This window comes from Rhinolophus hipposideros, assembly GCF_964194185.1.
Source record: "Rhinolophus hipposideros genome assembly, chromosome: 14".
Taxonomy (NCBI): Eukaryota; Metazoa; Chordata; class Mammalia; order Chiroptera; family Rhinolophidae; genus Rhinolophus; species Rhinolophus hipposideros.
This window is the reverse complement of record NC_138060.1, coordinates 20,545,112-20,560,655: the sequence shown is the minus strand read 5'-3', so window position 1 is coordinate 20,560,655 and position 15,544 is coordinate 20,545,112. Positions and strand designations below refer to the sequence as shown.

General features: G+C 57.9%; 1 protein-coding gene across 1 annotated transcript in view; it reads left to right on the top strand.

Annotated features, from left to right (window-relative positions):
• The window catches only part of DNAH1 (dynein axonemal heavy chain 1), a 73,907-nt gene that overhangs the window by 50,045 nt on the left and 8,318 nt on the right, over nucleotides 1-15,544 (top strand). Inside the window, exons 42-60 of the mRNA XM_081073046.1 lie at nucleotides 183-323; nucleotides 459-619; nucleotides 1,056-1,213; nucleotides 1,526-1,699; nucleotides 2,493-2,531; nucleotides 5,243-5,421; nucleotides 6,489-6,719; nucleotides 7,392-7,588; nucleotides 8,063-8,198; nucleotides 9,109-9,317; nucleotides 9,547-9,718; nucleotides 10,496-10,687; nucleotides 11,047-11,157; nucleotides 11,914-12,099; nucleotides 12,504-12,695; nucleotides 13,901-14,068; nucleotides 14,158-14,349; nucleotides 14,534-14,665; nucleotides 15,156-15,281. Coding sequence (XP_080929172.1) covers nucleotides 183-323; nucleotides 459-619; nucleotides 1,056-1,213; nucleotides 1,526-1,699; nucleotides 2,493-2,531; nucleotides 5,243-5,421; nucleotides 6,489-6,719; nucleotides 7,392-7,588; nucleotides 8,063-8,198; nucleotides 9,109-9,317; nucleotides 9,547-9,718; nucleotides 10,496-10,687; nucleotides 11,047-11,157; nucleotides 11,914-12,099; nucleotides 12,504-12,695; nucleotides 13,901-14,068; nucleotides 14,158-14,349; nucleotides 14,534-14,665; nucleotides 15,156-15,281 — 3,096 coding nt within the window. The remainder of the gene's footprint in view (nucleotides 1-182; nucleotides 324-458; nucleotides 620-1,055; nucleotides 1,214-1,525; nucleotides 1,700-2,492; nucleotides 2,532-5,242; nucleotides 5,422-6,488; nucleotides 6,720-7,391; nucleotides 7,589-8,062; nucleotides 8,199-9,108; nucleotides 9,318-9,546; nucleotides 9,719-10,495; nucleotides 10,688-11,046; nucleotides 11,158-11,913; nucleotides 12,100-12,503; nucleotides 12,696-13,900; nucleotides 14,069-14,157; nucleotides 14,350-14,533; nucleotides 14,666-15,155; nucleotides 15,282-15,544) is intronic.

Sequence of the window (15,544 nt, the reverse complement as noted above, 5' to 3'; positions counted from 1 at the left end):
TGGGAGTCCTCCACCCAGGCAAAGAGCAGAGCCTGGGGTTTCCCATTTCTATCAAAAGCAGCCTTCACCTGGGTCCTCTTGCCAAAGCCCAGAAGTGTAGCTCTTTGCCCTCCTGGTACACTTGGCCAGGGGTAGGGTGGGGAGGGTTTTCCAGCCCACCCCTGAGCCACCTGTGGTTCCAGGTTGCATGGGTGAAGTGGATGGACTCCTCAGCTCCATTCACCATGATGCCAGAAACCAACTACTGCAACATCATCGTGCCCACCGTGGACACCGTGCAGATGTCCTACCTGCTGGGCATGCTGATCACCAGCCACAAGCCCGTGAGTGCCTCGCCATGTTCTGTCTCGCCCACACCAGAGCGCAGGTCGGGGGGTGGCTAGCCTATGGGAGTGCGGCAGCTCCAACGGAGCACTGGGCCCTGTGGGAGAGCTCTACCTGCATGACCCCCCCCCCAGGTGCTGTGCATTGGGCCAACAGGCACGGGGAAGACCCTCACCATCTCTGACAAGCTCCTCAAAAACCTGCCGCTGGAGTACATCAGCCACTTCCTCACCTTCTCAGCCCGTACCTCTGCCAACCAAACCCAGGACTTAATCGACAGCAAGCTGGACAAAAGGCAAGCACCCCTCCTTCCTTCCTAGGCCCCAGTGTCCCCCTGGCCTGGCTGAACCAGCTGCTGGCTTATCAACCTCCCCTACCACCACCACCACCAAATGATGCTCCTGGGTTTGCCAGAAACCCCCCGGGGGGACCCTAGGATCCCTTGAAGACTGTTGAAGACTGTCTGGAGCTTTGTGCCATCAGGAAGTTCCTACTGACCCCTCCCATGGGTGCCTGCCCTGGGCTGGGCACTGGGGCGGGGCCTGTCATCCATATGCCTGGGAGGTAAGACTCACCTTGAGGGAGCCCACACTTAGGGCAGCCAGGTGTAATGTCCCAGGACACTCAGGATGGAACAAGGGACAAGCAATTCAGAGGGGGCCGAAGTTAGTGAGGGGTTCCCAGAGGACCCGGGCTCATGGGTGCTGGGCTCACACAGTCCCCACCCCCAGGAGAAAGGGTGTGTTTGGGCCACCCCTGGGGCGCAACTTCGTCTTCTTCATCGATGACCTGAACATGCCGGCCTTGGAGACGTATGGTGCCCAGCCGCCTGTCGAGCTGCTGCGCCAGTGGATGGACCATGGCGGCTGGTATGACCGCAAGATCATCGGTGCGTGCCAGCTGGCCTGGGCCCGTGGGGCGCGGGCGGGGTGTGCAGGGCCTCGGGCCCACGGCGCTTTTACAGGGTCCACAGAAATGTTTGAATTTCTTTTAAAATCAGGGAGAAAATCAACTTTTAGCTCATAGAAAAATTTTAATGTGTAATATTAATATATCTTTATGTCAATACTGTCGTAAGTTATAATTTTTAATATTTTTTTTGATGGAGGAGGAGGTCCATAAGACAAAAGTGCCTAGGGCCCACAAAAGTCACCCTGCAGCCCTGGCAGGGTCCCCTCCTGACTTCCTGCCCCCACTCCAGGAGCCTTCAGGAACCTGGTGGACATCAACTTTGTCTGTGCCATGGGCCCCCCAGGAGGAGGCAGGAATGCCATCACCCCTCGGCTAACACGCCACTTCAATTACCTGTCCTTTACTGAGATGGACGAGGTCAGCAAGAAGCGCATCTTTTCCACCATCCTGGGCAGTTGGATGGGTGAGCATTGGGCAGGAGTGGGGGAATCCATGGCAAAGGCAGAAGCCCAGGCCAGGTAAGATGGGCAGCCGCTGGAAGGGGTAGGGTGGCTGCACCCCTGACCTGGCTTCACCCCTTACTCAGCTGTGTTACCTTTGGCAAATGTATGAACCGCTCTGAGCCTCCGTTTCTTCACCTGTAATATGGGAGATAATACTAGTGCCTACCACCCAAAGTTCTGAATGTTAAATAAAACATTTCAAATAGAGTATCTAGCATGAAGCCTGGCAGGTGGTGACTGCTGAATATGATATATACATATGTACACATATGCATTTACCTGCATAAGTACCCATGTATCTGCTAGTACTTGCCCAAATACTCTGTTGGAAGGATGCTACTTTTGGAACTCAGGAAAAGCCACCAAGATAGATAGAATAAAGTGGACCTAATCCCCCATGGGGCTTTGGGAAAAGTCTACCCCAGGATGGAGTTCCCCCCACCGCCCCAGCCCACCTCCCACCTAACACACACTCTGACCTGTAAACTCCACTTGGCCCTGTGCTAGGTTGTGGGTGATGGGAGTCAGGCCTTCCCTCCTCTGGCGTTGCCTGTCCTGTACCCAGGGACTATAGGCCAGACTTGCCTACACGCCCTGCTTATGGGTGGGGGCCACATTGCTCTGGGTGGTAGGGGTTGAGGGGGGGTGGCTAGTGGCTGCTCTGGTTGCTGCCCAGCTGAGCACAACCTGCCACGGTGGACAGCAAGGGGCACACCTAGCTCCGAGCCCCATGTCTCTTTCTCAACCCTCTAGATGGACTCCTTGGAGAAAAAAGTTACCGGGATCCCGTGCGTAAGTACAGGCCTGGACAGAGCCTGGGAGGACCTGGGTGGGAGGGACCGCTGGTTCCAGGGTGAGCCCTGGGCTCCAGTTGTGTGTGGCTGAGGCTGGGGACCAGGAGCCACAGTGAAACATCCTCAGGCTCATGTGGGGACCTTGGGTTAGCACTGGGGCCAGCCACCTTGCTAGGCTCACTTGCCCATTCTTACAGCTGCCAGTCCTTCAGAGCCTGAGTTAGTGTCTGGCCCATAGTAGAAGCCAAGTAAATTTGAGTTAAATGAATGAATAAAGCAATCCAACAATCTCCCACCCTGTGTGCAGAAGCAGAGGCTCCAAAGGGAGCCATCCTTTCCAAGGAGTAGGAATGAGCGTGAGATCCATGGATGGTCTGCAGCTGGGATTGAGCAGCACATGTAGTAGCTTCAGACAGGGTGGGTCATTGCAGAAGGGCTACCAACCATTCCAGACCTCTGGCCCCACCCCTCGTCCCATCTCTTCTCCCCCGTCAGTTGAAAGAGGCCATCAGAAGACAGCGCCCTCTCTAGGCCTCCACATTCACAGCTTACCTGCAGCTGGCCTCCCTGGGCCCTGTATTCTCTCCTATTTTGAGAAATCAGCTTCTCTGCTCTGGGGTGAAGCCAAGTTCTCCTCTTAGGCCTGAATCCCATTCCCTGTTGTCTGCTTGGAGACGTGGCTCCACCACCACCCCACCCCCGTCACCAGTAGCCCCTCCTCCACTAGGCCAGTACATCCGTGTACAAACATGTCCCAATTTCTCTTGGCCCCTTCCCACCCACCCTGAACCATCACTCCATTTCTCTGCTTGCTTTGACAGCAAAAGTCCTGAAAAGCGTCGTCTCTTCCTCTCCTCTCTCCTCCCACTTTCCCTTGGGCCTTACCACTCCCCTGAGTGCTCTCATCACCAGTGACCTTGTGTGGCCTGACCAAAGGTCAGCTCTCGGTCCTTACCTGCCCTGGCTGTCGTCAGTGTTGACCCAGCAGCTGGCCCTTCCTTCTCCCAGGTCTCCTTCCCCTAGCCATCTCTTCCTAGACTGACTGGGGCTTGCTCTCCAGCCTCTTTGCCCTCTAACCACACTCTCCCCAGACAATCTCATCCTGCCCGGCGATAAAGCCCAGCTTCAGGCTGATGATGTCCAAGTCTACATGTTAAGTCCAGACCTCTCCCCTGAACCCCCGACCCCACCTCTCCTCTCGGATGTCCACTGGGCATCTCAGACTGAACATGTCACACCAGGCTCCTGACCCCCCACCACCCCATGCTGCTCTTATCTCAGGTGATGGCAGCTGTGTCCTTCTGTTACTCAGGACCGGAGACTTGGAATCATCCGGGCTCCTCTTTCTCTCACACCTACATCTATCTTTCAGGAGGTCCTGCTGGCTTCCCTCTAGAACTCACCCCAAATCACCATTGCTGCTCACCACTCCAGCCACTGCCCATCCTCACTCACCTGGCCATAGCAGCAGCCCCTTCCCTGGTCTCCCCGCTTCTGCCTTCACCCGCTGTGTCCATCCATCTGTTTTCTGTCCATCTATCCTCCACTTGCACCCAGAGGGACCCATTCAAATGTTAAAGCAGATCTCTCTCTCTCTCTCCCTCTCTCCCCTCCTCTCTCTCTCTTCCTCTCTCTCTCTCATATGCAGCCAAGCGCCCGAACCCCAACAGTGGCAGGTAAAGCCACATCATCAGCCCTTCATCATCTCCCTGCTCTCACCCCCTCCTGCCAGGCCTTAGCATGCCAGGCATGCCCACCTCGAGGCCTTCGCCCTCGCAGTCCCCTCTCTGGAACACGCTGCCCAGTTCTGGGCCTGCCTGCACCTTACTTCTTCAGGCTTCTGCTTGAGTGCGCCTCCTAAGCGAGGACTTTGTGTCAGATCCCCGCACCTGGCTGTCCCTAAACTCTCTCCTGCTGCCAGTCCCTCCTCAGCACCTTGTTTACTGTCCACACTGCCTGTGGGTCTGTCACAGTCTGTCTTCTCACAAGCTTGTCCGCTTGTTGAGGAGAGGAGGTCTGTGGCCAGGGCCAGGAGCAGCGCCCGAGCACGTGGAAGAGCCCCCTTTGGAGCTCAGGAGCCCGCCTGCCTCGTCCTTACTTTTTTCCACTTCTGGAGGCTCCCTCTGCCCCAGAGTCCTGCTGACAGAATTGTGGTTCAAAGAACACGAATTCGTTTTCAAAGAACGAGCAAGTAGGTTATGTTAGCAGTGAAGAGGCGTGCTGGAGGTTGCAGGAGCTCCAAGGTGAGCCTGAGGGTCACAGCTGATCCTCAGGCCCCCACGTCCACCGTGAAGTCCCGAGCCCAGGTGGACCCTGTGACCCTCCCCATGCGGGGCTCAGAACTGGCATGTTTCAGGTCTGGGACACAGCCCCATAGGGCAAGAGAGTGACTGCCCTGCCCAGCACTGACCCCAATAGTGTCCCCAATTCCATGAATGCATGCCAGTGCCCAACACAAGGTCAGGCTATGCCGGTAATGAGAATCCCAAAGCAGGAGACTCCTCACCCTGAGGGGGGGGCATCAGGAAGGCTTGGTGGAGGAGATGGCATCCGAGAGTAGCTGAAGGGCAGGTGAAATCCAAGCATGCCACCTGAAGAAGGGGTATCTGGAGTAGAATGTGGCACCAGCAAGGGCAGGGGGCTAGGATCTGCAGAGGCTGCACAGGGAGTGCCCGCCTGTGTGACCCGAGGCCCCTCCTGTTCCCACAGCGGGGGCCCCCAACATTGCCAGTTTCACGGGTCCCCTCGTGGGAGCTACCCTCATGGTGTACTCCACCATCACCTCCCAGCTGCTGCCCACCCCAGCCAAGTCCCACTACACCTTCAACCTGCGGGACCTCTCCAAGGTCTTCCAGGGCATGCTCATGGCCAACCCAGCCAAGGTCGAGGTGAGGATCTGGCAGACCACTCCCCAGTGTCCACTCTGCCCTCACTGTCCTCCCCAACCCCTCAGTTTCAGGCCTTCCTGTCCAAACACTCCCCGGCCTTAATCAGGCCAGGCCTTGAGGGGGGCTAGGGACATAGGAGCCAGGCCCCCAGGAGCCCCGCCTCCATACAGCTGAACTCCATCTTGTAGGTCAAACCCATGCCTAGAATGGTGGCCACAATGGGGCCACACAGAAAGGGGAGCCAGGGCAAGGCCAGGGAGAAAGAAGCTTCCTGATGGAGGCCAAGAAGATTTGTGGGGAGAGTGAATGGGATGCCGTCCAGGAAGGAAAGGCACCCAGGAGGAAGGAGCAGGAAGTCTAGCAGGGTATCAGGTGTGCTGGGCAGGCTCAGGCAGACTCTATGGGCTGCCAGGGGGACAGCATCCTGAAGGAGATGGGGAGCCAGTGGGGTGGGTGGAGGACAGATTTGCAGAATGGGGAATGGACAGGTCAGTGTGTGTGGAGCCCAGGGCCGGGGAGAGAGGGTGAATAGGACAGAAGCTGCCCTGGCCTTGTTAAGCTGTAGCCAGAGGAGTTGAGTTGAGCCTGGGGTTCCCTGAGGGTGGTCCATTCTCCCAGGGGGAGGCAGAGAAGCAAGGGTGGCGGTGGCAGCAGAGACAAAGATGGGAGAAACAGAGGGGATTTGCGGGTCAAATCAGTGGAGTTTCCTGAGTAGTTAGATGTGGGGTATTGGGAAGGTGTAAAAAGAATCAGGCATTCCTCCTGAGCTTAGAGTTTGAGGAACCATGGGGGCCATTAGAGGGGAGACTCTAGAACCAGCTAATGGATCTGGGTGCCCAGGAGCTTGGCCATCTGGGCCGGGCGCTGTGGGCAGAGAGGCCCAGGCAGCACTTTGCAGCACTCACTCCTCAGTGGGTCAGCAGCCTCTGCACATGGCCCTGGCTGGGTCTCGCTTGGAGAGCAGGCCCAGGAGCTGTAGCTTCTGCCCACCACCCCACTCCTGGTGCTGCGAGAGGTGGCCCAGGGCCCAGGGCCCAGGGCAGGCACTGATGCTGTGGTGGCCGCAGGACAAGGTGCAGCTGCTGCGACTGTGGTACCACGAGAGCTGCCGCGTGTTCCGTGACCGCCTGGTGAACGAGGAGGACCGCAGCTGGTTCGACAAGCTCCTAGAAAGCCACATGGAGGAGTGGGAGGTGGCCTTCGACGAGGTCTGCCCCTTCCAGCCCATTCTTTACGGGGACTTCATGTCGCCAGGCTCTGACGTCAAATCTTACGAGCTCATCACCAGCAAGCAGAAGGTCAGAGTGATGCGCTGCCCCTCGTGGGGGCCTCTTCCCTCTGCATCCCTGGGCCTCAGGCCCTCTGCGGACTGTGCTAACAGACCGCCACGCGATGACCAGAGGGCCAGGACACTGGGTTAGAAGGCTAGCTCGGGGACTTCAGGCTAGCCTTTGCCTCTGAGTCCCATTTCCTCACCCGTCAAATTGTTACACCTGGCCCTGCTTGACCCATCTTTGGGGATAAGCCTATGGTTCAGCTGAGACAGGCTCTGTGAACAGGGACATGCTGTGCTGGTTTCAGGGGCTCTCGTCCCACTTATAGAGGGCCAGCAGGGCCCCTGGGGCTCCAAGTCTGAGTCAGCACCCCAGGGAAGCAGGAAGAGGCCTTGGCCACTGGCCTGAGAGCTGTGTGGCTGGAGTGAGCATCCTGACGGCTTCTCTCCACACATGTCCTCTCCTCGTTCCGAGGAGCTCCCACCAGGGTCCAGGTCAGTACATCCCCAAGAGGAGCAAGCAGGGCTCTGACCCTCACTTTCAGGCCTCATTCAGGCAGACCCAGACCTGGCTTCTTTAGGCCCAACACCGTGCCATACACAGAGGAGCAGAGCCAGCCATGGTAGGGGTGTGCTTCCTGTTGGCAGTGTAGGTACACGGGGACAGAGGGAGGACCCAGCTCTTGCCACCCCCCAGATGATGCAGGTGATCGAGGAGTACATGGAGGACTACAACCAGATGAGCACAGCCAAGCTGAGGCTGGTCCTCTTCATGGACGCCATGAGCCACATCTGCCGTATTAGCCGGACCCTGCGCCAGGCACTGGGCAACGCACTCCTGCTGGGTGTGGGCGGCAGTGGCCGCAGCTCACTCACACGGCTCGCCTCGCACATGTGAGGGGCCCCAGGCATGGTGGGCAGGGTGGCCGGTGGCAGACTGTCAGTTCCATCCATGTTTTTCCACAGTGCTGGAATCTGGGGCCACCCCAAGCTAGTCTCTCCCAGCCCATGGGCTTCTGGAAGGACTGGGAATGGGACCTGGCATCCAAGGAGAGGCAGCAGCAGTGTCCTGTGCTGCTGTGGGAAGGGGTGTAGCTGCAGGCATCCAGGAGGGGTTCCTAGAAGAGGCGGCCATGGGCCTGCTCACAGAATCAGAGCTGTGAGGATAGAAGGGAAGGGCATTCCAAGCTGAGGGAACAGCTTGAGCAAAGGTCTGGATGCCAGAGAACAAGTCAGTGCCTGGGGAGTCTGCAGATCTGGCCGGGGTGGGAGCAAGACTGGGTAGCTGGGGTGGGGTGGGGGCACCCCCCAGTACCTCGGCGCTTGGCTCCAAGCTCTGTCAGGCCTCCTCCCAACTCCTGTCTCCAGGGCCGAGTACGAGTGCTTCCAGATTGAGCTGTCCAAGAGCTACGGCATGACTGAGTGGCGTGAAGATGTCAAGAAGGTCTTGCTCAAGGCTGGCCTGCACAACCTGCCCATCACCTTCCTGTTCTCAGACACACAGGTGCCACCACCACGGGCAGTGGGCAGGTCCAGGGTGGCATCCTGGAAGGTGCTCAGTCCTTTATGCCAAGGTCACTCTCAGTGGAGTGGATCTTGGGAGGGACAGCTGGGACCAGATGGGGTCACAGATGGGCAGGGCCGGTGTGTGGGGCCACACCCAGCTCCTTAGAGCTAAGGATGTGTAGACCATTACTAAACACCAAAGGTAAAGAAGGCCCCTGACACCGTGGCTGACCACGAGCAGCACCCCACTTACTGGCCAACAGCTTCCCACCACCAGGACCCCAGAACTTGTGCCCAAGTGCTGTGCCCATGGCTCCCCTCATGGGGACTGCTCCCTCTGGAGCTCTTCTATGCATGAGGCCTCTCCCCATATCTCTGAGAGAAGGAGAGGTTGTGGTTATGGGGCCTCAATACAAATAGGTCAGGGTGGGGCCGAGGCTGAAGCCCTGGAATGCGCCCCACCCTGGCAAAGGCCTTTCTGCTTCTACCCCTGTGCTCTCTGCACGGAGTCAACCAGGTGAGGGTGCCCTCTGGCACTGGCCCTGCCCTGCCCATGTGAGTTGGGCAAGAACCCATTTCTGCCTGTGGCCTGGTTTCCTCCCATAACTAAACTGAAGCATGGAGAGGCCTGCATAATGAGGAGGAAGACGCCACATCTGCCCCCTCGGACCCAGGGCCCTTCCACAGCCCAGTGGTGATGTCCAGGGTCTCTGCTGTAGGACAGGCCTGGGTGCGAGTCCTAGACCACAATTTGTGAGGTCATTCATGTGACCCCAGGCTTCTCCGAGACTTGGTGGCATGGTCTATAAAATGGGGCTGTTGTGATGGTCCAGTGACACCATGGTGGTGGAGTCCAGCACCCAGGGGCATCGTCAAGGCTCAGCTCTTCCACCCCCTTTCCTCCCCAGATCAAGAACGAGTCCTTCCTGGAGGACATCAACAATGTCCTGAACTCGGGTGACATTCCCAACCTCTACACCCCAGACGAGCAGGACCAGATTGTCAACACCATGCGGCCCTATATCCAGGAGCAGGGCCTCCAGCCCACCAAGGCCAACCTCATGGCTGCTTACACGGGGCGTGTGCGCAGCAACATCCACATGGTGCTGTGTATGAGGTACAGGCAGCTGTCACGGCACTCAGGGACAGCATGGGTGTTTGGGGGTGCAGTTGGGCCTGCTATGAGGAGAGGTGGCCACGGGCCTGGCTACCATACCATTGGGTTCAGGCTGCTGTGCTGTCTCCTCCTGGCTGTCAGGCCACAGGGCTGTGGAAGGGCCCTAGTTCTGGATTTCTGGGGTGTGAATCAGTGTCTCTGGACCTCATTTGTACTCTCGGCCCTCCAGCCCCATTGGAGAGGTCTTCCGAGCTCGCCTGAGGCAGTTCCCCTCCCTGGTCAACTGCTGTACCATTGACTGGTTTAACGAGTGGCCAGCAGAGGCCCTGGAGTCTGTGGCCACCACATTCCTGAATGAGATCCCAGAACTGGAAGCCACCTCAGATGTAACTGAAGGATTGGTAGGTGTTTTGGTTGGGAGCAAGCCTTTGTGGGTAAATGTTTAGGTTTGGGCTTGGGGTCACTGAGGCCCAGGTGAGAGTCCTAGGCCCATCACCGATGGTAAGCCTTTGGGAAGATTGGTTTACCTGTCTAAGCCTCAGTTTCCTCATCTATATAATGGGAATGCCACAAAGTCATCACAGTGACGTAGGAGATTGGGTACAGAGTGATACAGTCACTGTTTATCTTATTCCCTAAGGGTTTTGTGACAGCTTTCTTTAAAGAACAACCTGACACAACCCAGAGATCACAAAAGGAGAGAGCTAGATTTGTCTGGTCCAACCTGAGAGAGTGATGGTCACTCAGGCGCTAAGAGCTCGAGTGAGCCAGCTTCCCATTTCCCCTCGCATCCTCCCTTCCCTCACAACCTCCCGGGGAGGGGGGCCGCCTTAGGCCTCTCAAAGAGAGGCAGGTCATGTGGGCTATGACAACGGCATTGGGCCAAGAGCTGGGAGATACCTGGGTCTACATTTAAAGCCAGCTCTGCTTTTGACAGCTGTAGAACCTAAACAAGCCCCTTAATTTCTCTGGGTGGTTTCATCTGCAGAACAGGTGACCTTGACCTGGAGGTTGTGAGGTCATAGGAGAGAGTGAGTGTGAGGGGCATTGAGGTTCCTGAACATGGCTCCCTCCTCAGAACAAGGCTGCAGCGGCTTCAAGGGCACGCTGGTGCCTCCTCTTTGCTGGAGGTTCTACAAAGCTGCCATCATGCCATCAGTGGTTTCCTACCCCCACAGATTCAGGTTTGCGTGTATATCCACCAGTCCGTGGCCAAGAAGTGTGTTGAATACCTGGCTGAGCTGGCCCGCCACAACTATGTGACCCCCAAGAGCTACCTGGAGCTGCTCAATATTTTCTCTATCCTCATCGGGCAGAAGAAACAGGAGCTGAAAACTGCCAAGAACCGTATGAAGAGTGGCCTTGACAAGGTGGGTCAGGGTGGGGCTTGTGAGCAACGGCCTGTTGCCTGTGGTTCTGACTGCTCCATCTTAGCCCTGATCCAAGGCAGTCCCCAGTGTTTAAATGGGTGGCTTCCTCCCTCATCAAAAGAACAAAAGCTGCCAGCCAAGGGCAAGGCCAAAGCAGATTACTCCCCAGATTCGCGGGAGACTGCTCCCTTCCTCTGAGGTCCACTGGACAACCTGGGGCCACTGAAGCTGCCAATCACTACCTCTCACTCATGAGTGAAGATGGTCCTACAAGGCCCTCCCCCCAACTCCCTCCCGGCCCAGCTCTCTTGCTGGTCCCCTGTCACACCTGTTTTTCTCTCTGTGTCCCCCACCCCCAGCTGCTGCGCACTTCCGAGGATGTAACCAAGATGCAGGAAGAGCTGGAGATTATGCGCCCCCTGCTGGAGGAAGCTGCCAAGGACACGTTGCTCACCATGGAGCAGATCAAGGTAGGGTACCCCTGGCCTGTCCCGGATGTGTCACTACTTCTGAGGATTCTCGGCATCCCCATGCAACCGCAAGATCACTAGCGGCCCGACCTCTGCAGGTTGCTTAGCCTCTCTGTGCCATTTCCTCATTCAGTAGCCATTTGTTTATTAAACAAGTGTTTGGCCAGGGCCTATTCTATGCCAGGCACTGCACCAGGCAAGGGATACAGTAAAGAGCAAGGCAGACGAATTCAAACTCCGATAAGCACAGCATGGACTGGGTGGCAGGGCTGCCACAGGCAGCCATGCAGAATCTGCCTAATTTCTCTCTCAGATCCTCTGAGCACCTCCCACCCCAGCAGACATCGCAGATTTGCGTATTCACCATGACTGCTTCTGCCAGAAGCAGTTGTGTCCTGCTCTACAAAGTCAGTGTATGAAAACTTTCCAGCAGATGGAAAGACAGTGACTGGGGGGAGGCACCTGTGGGCTTAGGGGGCCCTGCCCCATAGGGCAGTTATGCTCAAGCATGTAAAACCCAAGCCCTAGGCCAGGCCCCAAGCTGGCCACAGCGAACACTCGGGATTGGAAGGGCCTCCTAGCATTTCAGATCTCCATGGTCTGTCACAGCCAAAAGGGCCCTTGGAGAACAGGGCACCCCAACCCACACTTCCTTCCACCTGGGGAGACTGAGAGGCAAAGAAGAGAAAGGGGAGAAGGGCACACCTGTCCCTGACACTGGCCACCAGCTGGGCCCTCACTGCCTTCGGTCCCCAGGCGGACACAGTCATTGCTGAGGAGACTCGGCAATCAGTGCAGGCAGAGGAGATCAAGGCCAATGAGAAGGCCAGGAAGGCGCAAGCTATTGCTGACGATGCCCAGAAAGATCTGGATGAGGCACTACCTGCCTTGGACGCAGCCTTGGCCAGCCTGCGCAACCTCAACAAGAACGACGTGACTGAGGTAGGTGGCCAGGCCTCTCCCAGAGCTCCTCCTGGCACCTCTTCCTGGCGCCTCTTGGGTTCCGGATTCCTTGGGAGTCATGTACCCAGAGGTGAGGGCAGAAATAGGGCTCGAACCTAGCTAGCTGCCCTTACGTCCTATACCAGCCCCAGGGCCCAAGCAGGTGCATGGGGAGGGCTTTGGGCCCTGAGAGGTGAACATACAGGACTTGGTGGTCAGGTCTGGGTACCTGGGGGAGCAGTAGGAGCCATAGGCTGAGGCTGACCTTAGGGGTCTCCAGGCATAGCCTTTGTAGTGGTAGAGACTGGGTTGGTGGGTCCTAGTCTGTCTGGCAGCTGTCTCTGCCCAGGGATACCCACTCAGCAGTGGACCTCCCCCTTCCCTACTCTTGGCCTGGCCCACAGGTGCGTGCCATGCAACGGCCACCCCCAGGTGTGAAGCTAGTCATAGAAGCTGTGTGCATCATGAAGGGCATTAAGCCCAAGAAGGTGCCTGGAGAGAAGCCTGGCTCCAAGGTGGACGACTACTGGGAGCCTGGCAAAGGGCTGCTGCAGGACCCTGGCCGATTCCTCGAGAGCCTCTTCAAGTATGACAAGGTGAGCATGCCCGGCACCCGGCCAGCCAGGCAGGGAAGTGGGGAGACAAGCCTGCCCCACCGTAGCACTGGGGTCTCTGCCCTGTCTTCCTCTGCCTGCAATATACACAGCCCTGTGGCCACAGAGCTGATAGGAAACAGACCCTGGCCCGGAGGAGGCTCTCCAAGTGGTGGGCGTGCCGGACAGACCCAATACATGGGTACTGAGGGAGTCAGGACCCAGGCAGCCTCCTGTGCCCATAGAGGGCACAGAGCCACCCAGAGTTACTTCAAGGCTCTGCAGGCTGGAGGTTTTCATGCCCTTTCCTCTCTGCAACCCCCATGGCCTCGGCCTCGACCTTCACCATCTACTTGACCATTGCCTCTCCCAGCCTCAGCACCTGAGGTTCAGCGTCCCCTGTCTGTCCCTGAGTTTCTCTGCCTGTCAGTCTGGGGCTTTCATTGTCTTTGGGCATGTGCTCTCTTGGGAGCTCTTCGAGCCCACAGCCCTCTTGGAAGGCCCCTCTTCAGCCCAGAAATTGGCTGAAGGGCAATGCCTATCCCATGTGGACTACCGCCACCACCATATGTTGGTGTTGGGGTCCCGGGCATTTCCAAGATGGGGCTGGACTGCAGCTGGATCCCCTGTGGGCTTCTCCATGCCTCCTCCTCCTCTAACATCAGATTGGAAACCAGAGGCCCCGCAGGCCTAAGTAAGCCCAAATCAGGAGTGCTCACGGGCAACGCTCAGGCTCCCCTGGTCCCAGATTCTGAGCTCTGGGAGCTCATGAACAATATGGATTCCTGGGCCCATCCTGAACTACAGATTTGGACTCTCTCAGGGAAGGGCAAGAGCCCCGGAGGTGTAGGGATTGTTACCCTTGAACATGAACCTGGTTGGGCACCAGAACCACTCACCTGTTTCCATACCTGCCAGGAAGTGGCCCTTGTCCCTAAATGAGTTTTAAATGGCACCTGTGCATTACCAGATCTTGAGGCTATGTGGTTTCTCAAGAAATCTCCAATGACGTTATCTGAAATCGTGGAATACAGAAGTTCCTCTCCTGGCCAGCCTTTCTGGGTCATGTTTATTCCCTAAGAGGACACTGTACTGAGGCCTGCACAGGGCCTGGAGCACAGAAGCAGGATCAGGGTGTCCCTTAGCAAGCCCCACTGCCTCGTCCTCCCTGGGAAGCAGCCCCCTGAGGTCATGGTCCCCATGTCCAGGACAACATTGGGGAGGCGGTGATCAAAGCCATCCAGCCATACATCGACAACGAAGAGTTCCAGCCCGCCGCCATCGCCAAGGTGTCCAAGGCCTGCACCTCCATCTGCCAGTGGGTGCGCGCCATGCACAAGTACCACTTCGTGGCCAAGGCCGTGGAGCCCAAGAGGGTGAGGGCTGGGTGTAACTGGGGGGCTAGAGAGGGGGAGAGGGCGCCCCAGGGCACTCAACAAGCTGGCCCTGTCCCCTCTGCCTGCAGCAAGCCCTGCGGGAGGCCCAGGAAGACCTGGAGGTGACACAGAAGATCCTGGAGGAAGCGAAGCAGCGCCTGCAGGAGGTAGAGGGTGGCATTGCCACCATGCAGGCCAGGTACCGAGAATGCATCGCCAAGAAGGAGGAGCTGGAGCTGAAGTGTGAGCAGTGTGAGCAGCGGCTGGGCCGAGCTGACAAGGTGTGCACACCCCTCCGGGCTGGCCCTGTGGGCATGGCCTGCCCCACATACGGGCTGGCAGGATCTGGGTGGTGGCAGGGCCCTGGGGTACCCCTTCCCAGCAGCTTAGGGACTACAGTGGGCAGGGACACCCAGGCCCCTGGCCTCGTCTCCCAGAGCCCACCACATGGGGTTGCCTCTGCAGCTCATCAATGGTCTGTCGGATGAGAGGGTGCGCTGGCAAGAGACAGTGGAGAACCTGGAACACATGCTTCACAACGTCTTCGGTGACGTGCTGGTGGCTGCTGGCTTCGTGGCCTACCTAGGCCCCTTCACGGTAAAGAGCCCCCAGCCCTGACGGGGACAGCCTCACCTTCCAAAGAGGCACTGCCTTGAGACCTCACCTCCACGAGGGGCAGCCTGCAGGGTGACTCTCCCCTCATTCATTCATTCCACAGACACTCATCAGGTGCCCTGTCTGAGCCAGGTGCTATTTCAGGAACCGGGGATATGGCAGTGTGCGAAACAGCCAGAAAACCCACCCTGGCGGGGCTGGCTTTCTCGTGGGAAACATGAGGTCGCACTTCTGAGCTTGCTCTGTGCGTGTCTCTCTATCCTCCCGACGCACTGACAAGCGGGCACTGTTGTCATGACACCTGTTTCACAGATGAGGGGCTGAGGTTTCTAGAGGCTGAGGGAGTTGCCCACAGTGGCACTAGAGTGCAGGCGTCTAGCTCCACATCTGATCTCTGAACTCTGTACAACTGCTGAGCCCGGGAGTGCGGGGAGGTGGGAGGGTGTCGCACCTGAGCCTGTCACCTCCCCAGGGCCAGTACCGCACAGCGCTCTACAGCCTCTGGGTCAAGAAGCTCCTGCTGCACCACATCCCACACACCTCCGAGCCCACACTAATCGGGACGCTGGGGAACCCTGTGAAGATCCGCTCATGGCAGGTGCCTTCCCCGGGGGGCTGGAGTGACGGGCCTGGGCCTGTGGCGTGGGCCGAGCTGGGCCAGGAGCCTCCTGCCTCTCTCCCACCTCTTTCCTGGGTCTGCTTAGAGATGCCTCTCTGGAAGCCACCTGGGCCCAGCAAGAGGGTGTGGGTAGGAGAGGAGAAAGCTGAGTGGAGGGGGGCTCAGATGCTACCCAACTGTGGGCAGAGAGATCAAGGGGTGCTTGAAGAGTGAGGGTGAGGCTGGGGGAGCAGTGTCCAGAG